We start from the raw sequence: 13,550 nt of genomic DNA, 5'->3' as shown, positions 1-13,550 counted from the left end.
ATGCATACTAAGGATTAGGATGATATTATTTAATTGTCCCAAAATGAAAGCTACTTAGTTCAGTTGAGGGGGTGGTGGTTCTCATTGTTTGATGAATTTTATAGACTTTCATTTAGGTCTTCTAACTGTATTCCAAGAATTTTCATTCTTTTCAGACAAAGACCACAAGACCTAAGAGAGGACTGGAAGTTGGGCTTGAATACAGCCTAGGCACACTTGCAGAATGCAGAACATGCATTTCTATATGCAAGGTTATTCTTTCAATTTTCATAGATGTAGAAATATTCTAAATAGTATTAAGTATTGTATGAAAAAGGTAAAATAAGATAGTTTTTGTACTTTAGAACAAATAGTGCAAGAAGTTAAAAATTGGAATTAATGTAAATATTGAAAAATGAATACCAACTATAGACACAAAAAAAGATTATTAGTGTGCAGGGTTGGTTGGGTATAGGGGAGGGATGAATAGGTGGAGGCCAGAGGACTTTTAGGGTAGTGAAGCTGTTTCATAGGATACTAAAATGATGGGCTCATGACATTGTGCATTTGTTAAAGCCTATAGAACCATACAACACAATGAATCCTAACCATAGACTTTTGTTAACAATAATGTATCAATATTGGCTTATCAGTTCTAAGAAATATACCCCATTAATGCAAGATGTTAAATGGGAAATGACAGTCAAGGGATGGAATGGTGTTTGGGAACTCTGCACTTTTTGCTTACTTTTTCTGTAAACCCAAAACTGCTTTAGAAATAAAATTTATTAATTATTTTTTAAATATAATTGATTAAAAAATTAAATGTTTATTTTCTGCAAGTTCTTAAAGCATATTAAAAAGCAAAATGCCATATTGAATACATGGTTTTGTTTCTTTTCTTTTTCTTAATCATTTACTTATCTATAGATTTTACTTATTTATTTTTTAGACAGAGGGGAAGGGAGGGAGAGAGGGAGAGATACACGACTGTGTGGTTGCCTCTCCCACATCCCCTACTGGCAACATGGCCCACAACCCAGGCATGTGCCCTGACTGGAAATTGAACTGGTGACTCATTGTTTCATAGTCCAGTGCTCAATCCATGAGCCATACTGGCTTGGGCAGTTTTATTTAGTTTCACTTATTCTTTTTTATTATTTGCAATTGCCTTTGAAATTTGGCAGGTTGAATGAAATCTTAACTTTTTAAAAATGTTAAATGAGAAACATTTACATTTGGCAATATGAAGGACTACATATCCTGCCTGAAATACTCCTACATGGCAATATCAAAACTACTCTTCTGAGTTCATGAATGACTTCTAAAAAGATGAAAGAACATGAGAAAATTCTAGTCTTGTTGACTAGAGCTTGAATATTGTAGACTACTACATACAGGAAAGAGACTCGAAGTCTTGTGTCCATGAAGGGGAGGGTTTTGATTGGAGACCAGAAGGAAGAAGGAATGTCAAAGGGCCAAATCTAAGGAAAAGGATGAATAGAAGGAAAGGAAATACTGCCAAATAAAACAATAAATCTATCTGAGCTATGGCTATCAATAGAATTTCAAAGGATATTTGAAAAAGGAAAAAAAAGTGAATTTCTTTTCCATAAGATTTTGTAATCAAATTTTGGGACCTACATTTGCAATGAACAAATAACCCTTCAATCTAACAATTTAAAATCGATTCTAGTTGGTAGTGTCCCAGTCATCCAGCAGAGGCAAACAAAATCACACTCATCCTAGGTTTCAAAAATAAATATCACATTCAACTCAGGCTTCAAAGCCTTAATACTTCTCACATATTAAGCTCCAATGAATATGAGCTCAAAAAATTCAAGAAACACAGGAAAATTAAGATATTGTGATGGTTAATCAGAAGAAACAACAAACACTAAAACTAAATGATAAGGACTTCAAATAGCAGATACAGAATATAAAATAATTACATCTAAAGGAAGAAACAAAAACATAAGCAAAGACTGAGAAACTATGAAAATGACTAGGAAGATATAAAATGTAACCAAGTGGAACATCTGGAATTGAACAATATAATCACTGAAATGAAAATATCAGTAAAAGTGATAAACAGCAGATTAGACACATCTGGAGAACAAGTCTGGATGATAGATCTAAATCAAAAGAATACATAATGCAGGACAGAGAGGTACATAGAAAATATGAAAGAAAACTTAGAGACATTAAGGATATAATGACAATGAACATGTATGTCTAATTAGAGGTCCAAATAAGAAAATGGAGACAATTAAAACTTTATTTCAATAAATTTGAACACTTAAATAAAAAATATATTTCTTTGCAACTATAGCTTTAGAAGATATTGAAAGCATGAGTAGTCCTATAATCCCTAAAGAAATTCTATCAATAGTTCAAAATCTTTCTCGAAGAAAATGCAAGACTCAAATGGTTTTGCAGAGGATTTCTACACACCATTCTAGAGTCGGACAATGGGAAAAGATATCAACCACGTCAAAAGTCAATATGATCAATACAACAATGGGAAATATTAGATTAAGCCTATTTGTGAACATAGATGAAAAAAAATCCCTAAACAAAACATTAGTGAAACAAGTCCAGCTGTGTATAAAAAGGGTAATACATCACAAGCAAACATTTTAATCCATAAATTCAACATGGGTTAATAATTAGAAATAGTAATGTAACTCACACTACAGAATTATAGGAGAAAACCCATCTTTTTGGTGTAAAGAGGCCATTTAATTAAATCCAACATCTATTTGTAATAAAATCTAATTCCAAGTATAGAAATAGAAAGGTCCCTACTTATACTAAACGAGAACCCTGTAACAGGCCATTATTCACCTACCCCCTTGGCCAATCACTCCAAATGTTATCAACATTGTATCTAAACTGGAATTCTTACATACTTGTAGTAATTTGAGGTGATACATAGAAAATTACCTTTATAATGAAGATAAGGGCAGATGATGGAGACAGGAAACAAATGTCAAGTGGATGGCATTATTTACCTTATTAACATTGGTCATATACTAATTTTTTGTTCCAGGTACATATAGAATGTTTTGTGAATGTTCTATGCCATGCTTATAGCCATATTGACTGGTGCAAATCTTGGTTTTGATACTTCTTACCTATTAGGGTCTTGAGTTTTGTTTCCCTCATTTGTAAATAAAGATACTAGGACCTCATTTTTCAAGTTATTGTGAGTATTAAATGAGTTAGCACATGGAAAATGCTGAGAAAAGACATGCAAAAAATAAAATGGTCTATTACTATTATACTCTACAGATGTTCTCTCTTGATTTAATACTTTGAAAATTTTTGTATTATGGTAGGCTTTGGTCATTTGACGAAGCAATTGATGACATTGGCTGATGGACGCGTGGTGTTGGCTTTAGAAGGAGGACATGATCTCACAGCCATCTGCGATGCATCAGAAGCTTGTGTAAATGCCCTTCTTGGAAATGAGGTAAAAAAAAACCCACTAACTAAAAGTACAAAAGAGCAAGGGTCAAGGACAAGGAATGTATGCATGCATATTTTTGTCTTTTTAAAAAAAAACAATTCCATGTACTCAGCACAATGTTGCTCTTACAATTCTAAGAAAGAAGGTAAGCCTTAGGTAAGGGAAGTTTACATATTCTCATGGGATATGCAGTAACTTTTGCTCTGTCATAGAATCTACATTGCACCCTCCACAATCAACTTATTGGCAGAACTCAATAAATAAGATAACCCTTGGGAAGAGAAATGCTTTGCATATTGACCTCACTAATGAACATTGAAAAAGAGATAACTCAAAGAAATTTCTTGACATTTTCAGTAGGATTATGTTACTTCATAGGGGAAAAAGCTTTTTTTTTAAAGTTTAGCTTTATTCAGGTATAATTGACAAATAAAATTGTAATATATTTAAAGTGTACAATATACATTATGAAATGATTTTCACAATTATGTTAATTTCACACATTCATCATCTCATGTAGTTACTTTTGGTTTTTGTTTTGGGTTTGTTTTTTTTTTCTTTTGGTGACAAGTTTAGGTCTACTCTCTTAGCAAATTTCCATTGTACAATACAGTATTATCAACTATAGTCACCATGTTCTACATTAGATCCTCAAACTTATTTATCTTACAACTAAATGTTTAAAACATTTTTACCAACCTTTCCCCATCTTCACCTACCACCACCACCATACCCCATACCCATTCCCCTTCCCCCACTCCCCTGGTGACCAACATTCTACTCTTTGTTTCTCTAAGTTTGATTTTTTTTTTGGTTTCTCATAAGTGACACCATGCAGTACTTTTTATCTTTTCTTTCTCTATCTGGCTGTTTTCACTTAGCATAATGCCTTCCAAGATGTTGCAAATGACAAGATTTCCTTCTCTTTTAAGGCTGAATAATATTCACATATCTATATATCTACATATCTACATATCAACGTGTATAAATATCATGTTTTCTTTATCCATTCGTCTGTCAGTAGACACTTACGTTCTAGTGATTTTATTCCCTTTCAATATTGCCCAGAAGTGGGATTGCTGGGTCATACAGCAGTTCTATTTTTAATATTTTGAAGAACCTCCTACTGTTTTCCATAGTGGCTGTACTCAGTATACTGTCCCATGAACAGTACACAAGTGTTCCTTTTTTCCACATTCTCACCAACATTTATTTCTTTTCTTTTTGGTAATGCACACCCTAACAATGTGTGAGAGAATGGCTGATTGTGGTTTTGACTCGCATTTCCTGATAATAATTGATGTTGGGCATCTTTTTATGTGCTGTTGGACATTTGTAAGTTTTCTTTGGAAAATCATCTATTTGGATTTTGGATTCAGAACACTTTTCCCATTTTTTAACTGGTTTATTTATTTATTTAGGCTACTAAGTTGTATGAGTTCTTGATATGCTTTAGATATTAACCCCTTATTGGATACATTGTTTACAAATATTTTCTCCCATTCCATAGCTGCCTTTTCATTTTGAGGATTTCCTTTGCTGTGTAGAACCTTTTTGTTTGATGTGGTCCCACTTATTTATTTTTGCTTTTGTTGCCTTTGCTTTTGGTATCTAATCCAAAAAACCATAGTCAAGACCGAAGTCAAGGAGCTTACCTGCTGTGTTTTCTTCTAAGAGTCTTATAATTTCATGTCTTACATTTACATTTTAATCAATTTCGAATTTATTTTTCTGTATAATGTAACAAAGGGGTCCACTTTCATTCTATTGCATATGGCTAACTAGTTTCACCAACACCATTTATTGAAAAGACTGTCTTTCGCCACTGTATATTCCTGGTTCCATTGTTGAAGAGCAATTGACCATATATACATGGATTTATTTCTTGGTTCTCTTTTCTGTTCCATTAATCTATGTGTCTGTTTTTAATGCCCATGTCACACTGTGTTGACTATTGTAGTGTAGTTTTAGATCAGGAAGAGTGATATCTCAAGCATTAGTCTTCTTTCTCAAGACTGCTCTGGCTATTTGGGGTCTTTTGTGGCTGCATATAAGTTTCAGGATTTTTTTTTCTATTTCTATGAAAAGTGCCTTTTGATAGGGATTACATTGAATCTATAGATCACTTTGGATATGAATGTTTTAAAATATTAAGTCTTCTGAGCCATGAACATGAAATATTTTCCATTTAAAGTTGGTAGAATTTACTAGTAAAGCCATGTGATTCTGGATTTTTCTTTGTTAGGAGGTCTATGATTACTGATTCAGTTTCCTTATTGGTATGTTCAGATTTCCTAAATTTTCTGATTCACTTTCATGGATTTGATGTTTCTAAGAATTTATCCACTTCTTCTATATTATCTAACATGTTAGCATTAATTCTTCATAGCCGTTTTATTATCATTTGTAATTCTCTGCTGTCAGTTGTCATGCCATCTTTCATTTTTTTTGATTAATAAAATCAATTAATAAAATTGAGGCTTCTCCTTTTTTTCTTGTTCTTAGTAAGGTTTGTCAGGTTTTTTTTCTTCTATAAAACCACTTCACAGTTTCATAGATTTTTTTTATTGTGTTTTTAGTTTCTATTTTATTTTTTCCTACTCTGACCTTTATTTATTTCCTTCTGCTACCTTGGGCTTAGTTTACGCTCCTTTGTATAATTTCTTGAGGCATAAATTTAGGTTGTTGATATAAGATCTTTCCTTTTTTAATTGATTAATTTTCCAATTATAGTTGACATACAGTTTTAGGTGTACAACACAGTGATTAGACATTTATTGAGCTTAGAAAATGATAGCACTGTTTAGTACCCATCTGACACCATACATAGTTATTATGTTATTACTATATTCCTTTGCTGTACCTTACATCCCCATGACTCTTTTTATAATTGACAGTTTGTACTTCTAATCCCTTTCACCTTTTTTATCCATTCCCCCAAACCCCTTCCCATCCTGTGACCATCAGTTTGTTCTCTATGTCTATGAGTTTTGTTTCCTAATGTAGGCATTTATCACCATCAACTTCCCTCCAAGAACTGCTTTTGCTGCATCCCATAAATTGTGGTGTGCTGTGTTTCCATTTTTATTTACCTCAATATTTTTTTTGTTTGTTTTGGTTTCTTATTTGGCCCATTGGTTGTTTAGGAGCATACTATTAAATGACCATGTATTTGTAATTTTTTAAGTATTCTTGTAATTGATTTCTAGTTTCATGCCATTGTAGTTGGAAAAAAATGCCTGGGATGATTTTAATCTTTCTAAATTTGCTAGGACTGGTTTTGTGGCCTCACACAGGATCTATCCTGGAGAATGTTCTATGTGTGTGGGAGAAAAATGTACATTCTGTCGCCACTGGATGGAATGCTCTGTATTTGTCTGTTAGCTTCATATAGTCTAACGTATAGTTTAAGCCCAGTGTTTCCTCGTGGCTTTTATGTCTAGATGACCTATCAGTTGTTGAAAATTGTTTATTAATGTCCCCTACTACTACTGTATTTTTTTTCTATTTCTCCCTTTAGATGTGTTAAAATTTCCTTTGCAAATTAAAGTATTCTTACGTTAGACACATATTTACAGTTCTTCCACCTGCTTGATAAATTGACCATATTATCATTATATAGTGACTTTCTTTATCTCTAATTATCATTTTTGACTTAAAGTTCATTTTTTCCCATATACCTAACTCTGCTTTCCTCTGGGTTCCATTGGCATGGTATATCTTTTCCATCACTTTACTTTTAGCCTGTGTGTCCTTAAAACTGAAGTGATTCTTTTGAAGGGCAGTACATAGTTTTATCCATTCAGTCATTCTATGTCTTTTGATTGGAAAATTTAGTCCATATTCATTTAAAGTAGTGATTAATATATATGGGCTTACTATTGTCATCTTGCTGTTTTCTGGCTGTTTCATAGTTCTTTACTTCCTCTCTTGATATTGATTATTTTTCCATACTGGTATGTTTGATTCTCATTTTTTTTACCTTTTGCTTACCTAGTGTCAATTTTTGTTTTGTGGTTACCATGATGCTTGCAGAAAGCATTGTCTAGTTATTATAGTGTATTTTAAGTTGATAACATCTTAACTTCTAATGCAAAGAAAAGCTCTACATTTTTACACTGCCTTCCCTCAATTTATATTTTTGAAGTCAAAAATAAAATCTTTTTTTATATTGTGTGCCCATTACTGTAGTTATAGTTATTTTAATACTTTCATCTTTTAACCTTTACACTAGAATTAAAAGTTATTTACCACAATTACAATATGAGTATTCTGAATTTAAATATGTATTTACCTTTTCCAGTGAGTTTTATATTCTTATAAGTTTTCATATTATTAGTTACCATCTTTTCATTTCAGCTTGAAGAATTCCTCTTCACATTTCTTTTAAGGTCAAACTAGTGGTGAAGAATTCTTCAGCTTTTGTTTGTTTACAAAACTATTCTTCTTAAGGACAACTTTACTGGGTAAAGTATTCTTGGTTGGAAATTTTTTCCCACTGCATTTTAAATATCTCATCCCATTTCCTACTGGTATGCAGTTTCTGCTGAAAAATGTATTCATAATCTTATTTTTTCTCTTAAATGTAGCAAGTTGCTTTTCTTTTGTTGCTTTAAAGATCTTCTCTTTATCTTTAACTTTTTACAATTAAATTATAATGTGCCTGGTGTGACTCTCTTTAGTGCCATCTTAATTGGTGTCTTTGGGGTTACCTGGATTTGAATGTCTGTTTCTTTTTCCAAATTAGGATAATTTTTAGCCTTTATTTTCTCAAATAAGCTTTTGGCATTTTTCCTTCTCTTTTCTTCTGTGACCCCTATAATGTATATGTTGGTTGGCTTTGTGGTGTCCTGTAAGTCCTTTAAGTTAACTTCCTTGTTTTTCATATTTTTTTTCTTTTTGTTACTCTGATTGGATGAGTTTCAATGTCCAGTCTTACAGTACCCTGATCACTGATCCTTTCTTCCATTTGATCTAGTTTACTGATGAATTCTATTGAAATGTTCAGTTCAGCTAGTGTATTCTTTAGCTCTATGATTTCTGTTTAGTACCCTTTACTATTACCTATCTCTTGGGTTAAATATTCTGTTTGTGTATCTCTCCCAACTTCAGTAATCATCTTTATGATGGATATTTTGAATACTTTTGGGTAAATCATTTATCTTCATATCATTAAGATTACTTTCATTAATTTCTGAATATATGTCTTCTTTTGCGTATAATATATTCCCCTGGGTTATTTTTTGTTTTTTGTTGTTGTTTTTTTTTTCATTTTTCTTGACTCTCTTAGTTGGTTTGTGCACATTGTACATAACAGCCACCCTCCCAGTCTTGACAAATTGGTTTCATGTAGAAGATGAACTTCTTCGAACAGCCCAGTGCAAGCTACTGTTCACCACCCAAACCTTTGTGATCATACAAGCTGCAGTCTTTGTTAGTGGCTCCCAGTAGTTGAGTGTATGCCAAGAACTGACAGTGTCCCTAAGGTGAGGATTACAGTCAGCCCCTAGATGTAGGCTGACTGAAAGCTGGATCCCCTCTATAAAGAAATTGTGACATGGGAATATTTCCCTGTTCCTTCTGCACTGGGCCTGGGTGTATAGCCTGTGGTGGGTGGGAGTTGCTCCTGTGCAGGTTTAAACACTTTTTGTTTGCCATAGTCTTGTGGGACTCATGAAAGCATGCTATGTTGGCTATCCGAGCTAGGTAATTTGAGGGCTGATCCTTTGGGTAACAGCCATAAAAGTTGGGGTGCTAGATATATGAAAAAGCTCCTTCTAAGTAGATATTGGTGGGTTGGTTTTATTGTTGAGGTAAACCAGAAATAGAAGGCAGAAGTGCCCACCAGCTCTTTTAGGCTCTGGGGAAAATCACAGCCAGCACCTTGATGCGTGCTAATTAGAAGCCAGACTCCCTCGGCAGCAGCTTGTAAAGTATGTACTTCCCTTTCCAGGGAAAGACTGGGAGATGGGCTTTTTCCCTCACTTGCTCTGCTCTGAGCCCTGGGGAAATAGTCATGGCAAGTGCTCTCACATCTGTTAAGAACTGCTTCTTTGTTTGCTAAAGTCCTGTAGGACTCATGAAGACTAGCTTTTATAGCTAGGTATTTTAGGAGACCATTTTTGGAATGAGAAACTTAAAAGATAGGATGCTAGATAAATGTTCCAAACCCTTCACTCCTCAGGGAAAAACTGGAAGTTTGGGGTCCCTTCCAATTGTATGATGCTGTGCCAAGGATGGGTTTATGGTAAAAGTGTGTCTCAGCCTTTCCTACACATTCAATGTGGGTATTTTCTCACTTACTCAGTGTGTAGGAGTCATTCAGCTAATTTCTGGATTCTCTCAAAGGGAATCGCTTTATGTGTCGCTGTACATTTGGTGCACGTATAGGAAGAGAAAATTCAGACGCCTCCTATGTCTCTGTCTTGGTGGAGTCTTAAAAATATTGACAAACTCTTTTTATCTTCTCACCATTTATGAATTCTCCAGACTAAGAGATAGATACTATTTCTATCTTACAGATGTTTATAGTGAGTCAAAGAGGTTTAAGAAATCCATTCAAAATCAGGCAGCCAGAATGCATTAGATCCAAGATTTGAACTTGAATTTATGTTGCCAAAGAGCATTCTTTTTTATTTCATACCACATATACATTTTTATGACTACTCTGTTGATTTCACATCAGATTATCATGAGGCTCACTTCTAGATCAAGCTTTTAGACCAGTTTATTGTAATTCCACAAGTATTTAAAAGTTTATATAGATTAATTATCGATTTATTTTTATAGTGAGTGTATAAAGATGTTACAACTTTTTAATTTATTTTTCCTTTTTATGAATTTTAAAATTGACTTTTTAATGCAATAGACAATACACAATCATTTTTAATATCTGTGACTCACAATGTTTTTTAACAGTAGCTCATGCTTGTGCTTATACTATTTATGGAGGGGAAACAGTATCCTCTTCTGCACACTGAACATGTAAGTTTTATTGTCATCATTATTTAAGACATATAGTGTTTTGACATGATTATTGTGCCATATTTATTAAAGTAAATATGCACACTTTTAACTTGAAGGAAAATAGGAAAGAGAAAACTTGTCTTTGTGTATAATTTTAGACAGCTCAATAACCCAAAGGATATAGCTATTTAATGACTAGTGTTGTTACTAGTGGACTGCTATTTCAGATCAAGCATAGTTCAAGGTGTCTAAGATTTTCTAAATATTAGAGTCTTTCTAAGATTCCTGAGAACAAATAATGTCAAACAGAATGTTAGGGAGTTTCTGTGCTGATCAAGGAGTGGAAAATATAAATGCTACTTCTACTTATAAGATAATGTTGGGCTGTTCTATTTGCCTACCAGATAATGTAATTTACATATTCACCTATATTCTCAAGTTGTTTGATTTTAAATATAGAAACATTTTAAGGAAACCAACTGGTTTTAACATTTGCTTTGTAAAGGCTTATGCCAGATGTGCAGAAAATCTAACTGTAGGCTGTGGATTATGGCTCCATGAGTGGCTGACCTGTCCAGAAGGAAATGTTACTAGCTTATAAAAGCCAGCTACTTTTCAAACTTTGTGAAAGGAAATTAAGAATTTCACTGGCTCTCTTTGAGCACAATGCTCTTGTAATCTCTGCACTTTGCCCACTCTTTTCTTCCAAGCGAATATTTCCAGTGAGAATGGAGTAAATTTTCCTGTGATCTCTTTCTTTTATTTTTGAATATATATTTTATTGATTATGCTATTACAGTCTCATTTTCCCCCTTCACTCCCCTCCACCCTGCACACCCCCTCCCATCCACATTCCCCCCTTTAGTTCATGTCCATGTGTCATACTTATAAGTTTAGCTTCTACATTTCCCATACTATTCTTACCCTCCTCCTTTCTATTTTCTACCTACCATCTATGCTACTTATTCTCTAACTTTTCGCCCTCTCTCCTCCTCCCACCCCCCTGTTGCTAACCTTCCATGTGATCTCCATTTCTGTGGTTCTGTTCCTGTTCTAGTTGTTTGCTTTTGTTTTTGTTTTAGGTGTGGTTGTTAATAATTGTGAGTTTTCTGTCATTTTACCGTACATGTTTTTTATCTTCTTTTTCTTAGATAAGTCCTTTTAACATTTCATATAATAATGACTTGGTGATGATGAACTCCTTTAACTTAATCCTTATCTGAGAAGCACTTCATCTGCCCTTCCATTCTAAATGAAAGCTTTGCTGGATAGAGCAATCTTTCTTTTAGAAATATCTGTATTTCAGAACACATTCAAATCAGTTGTGGAGTTATATGTTGTTCTTAATTTATCTGAGTTTACTAAAAAGGAAAATGAGTATATTTTGTATCTCCCTTTCCCTGTATGCTCCTTGGACTGAGATCTTGCCAAAAGAGCATTATTATATGACCTAATCCTAGAGATAAAGTAGACTGTTTTCATAGAACAATTAGTGACATTAGAAGGATGTTACCTAATTTAAAGTTCAAAATGTATGCCTTTTTCTACATTTTTAGAAAGGCCATGCTTGAGATAGAGGAAGGGATAAAAGTGTCACTGGCCAATCTTAACAAGGCCATGTGAATATATACATGCTAAAAATTCCAGTAAGTGATATCTAAAATGATTATTGGCTACACTTAACTTTAATCAACTTTAATTATCTATATGTCTTATAGTAAGTTTGATTTAGTTATTATAAGACCCTAAATACCATCTTGTCCCTTTTCATTGGCTATCTTCAGTTATATAAACACAATCTAAAATTTGATGATCATGAACTAAAAAAGAGAGGTTTAAAGAATCTATGTCTTTCTGTATTTTTTTTCCATTGAGATTTCTTAAGGATATTAATGAGACTACGGATTTTCCACAAGATACTTGAAGGATAACAGATAGATTTGGTATATTGAACTTTGAGAGGTAAATTTTGGTGTGTCAGGTCTATCAGTATACAGAGTTGAAAAGAAAAGACAAAGAGAAAGAATGATTTTTAAAAATGAAAAATGGAAGAAAAATACATATGTGTTGTACATTATAATTCATTTGAAAAAAGGAAATGAAAATGTAATATTTGAAACAACTTCAGGAACAAAGAGTTCTTCTCACTTTCATTGACAATATAATTTATAATCCAAGGCCTGGTTTTCTGTATTTTTTTCCTAGTTCAAAGGTCATCATGACTAACAGCCATGACTACATTGAAGTTTTAAATTTCATCCCTTCAGAAAAGGAATATATAAGGCATATTCTTATACCTCGCCATTTCAAAAAGTGCCTACATGTGGGTTTTCACAGTAGTTTTATGTGGTAAGCTATAGGTAAGAAAACAAAAAGGACGTCTTTCAGATACCAGTTGTGAAATTTCAAATCCTAATTTTCCTTCAAACTCCCTTTTCAAGTGATTAATAGGGCAATTATAACTTATTATCTGGGATTTCACTTTCACAAATAACAAAATGTAGTAAAGGTTGAGCTTAAAACATTGGCAGAACCTACTTTGGCTTCTCAACACTGAACATGCAATTGAACTCAAATTAAGAAGGTCAAGAAGGGCCTTTTTGAGGGACTCTGCTCTTTGTCAGATGTATTTATTCATGTGCAGAGGATTAGAATTTATAAACATTTTGCCAGTTTTTTTAATGCTATTTCTTTTCCTTGTTGTTCTTGGCCAGGCCATGTCAATACAGCAAAATGCTGCTTCATATGGCTTATTATCAGCAGAATAATATGAATTACATAACCCAAAGGAATTGTAAAATCAGCAGGAACTCTTGGCTCTGCATGTTGGTATAGATACGTAGATGGGTACCAAAAAACTTTATTTTTTAAAAATTAAGTAATCTGAGTGTTGCACCCAAAATAGGCATTTATTTTTAAATGTTTTTTTATCACGAAAGCGATCTAGTTAGCAAAATATCTCTTGACTATTTTTTAAAGAAATATGCACAAGGTCAGTCAAAATAATATACTGTTGGATTAAAACTAATTTGAGCATGGTACAGGAAATTCCTAGAGGCAACTGATTTTGAAGACATACCAGAAGTCCATTTTTTTCTTTTTCTTGGCAAAGTTTAGCACTTAGATTTATCAG

At 33.2% G+C, this 13,550-nt stretch overlaps 1 protein-coding gene across 1 annotated transcript in view; it reads left to right on the top strand.

The window, feature by feature from the left end:
• Positions 1 to 13,550, top strand: part of HDAC9 (histone deacetylase 9) — an 825,092-nt gene that overhangs the window by 763,373 nt on the left and 48,169 nt on the right. Inside the window, exon 24 of the mRNA XM_036010543.1 lies at positions 3,321 to 3,454. Coding sequence (XP_035866436.1) covers positions 3,321 to 3,454 — 134 coding nt within the window. The remainder of the gene's footprint in view (positions 1 to 3,320; positions 3,455 to 13,550) is intronic.

Source organism: Phyllostomus discolor, chromosome 10, assembly GCF_004126475.2.
Source record: "Phyllostomus discolor isolate MPI-MPIP mPhyDis1 chromosome 10, mPhyDis1.pri.v3, whole genome shotgun sequence".
Lineage (NCBI taxonomy): Eukaryota > Metazoa > Chordata > Mammalia > Chiroptera > Phyllostomidae > Phyllostomus > Phyllostomus discolor.
The sequence above is the reverse complement of the archived record's forward strand: the minus strand, read 5'-3'. Positions and strand labels throughout refer to the sequence as shown.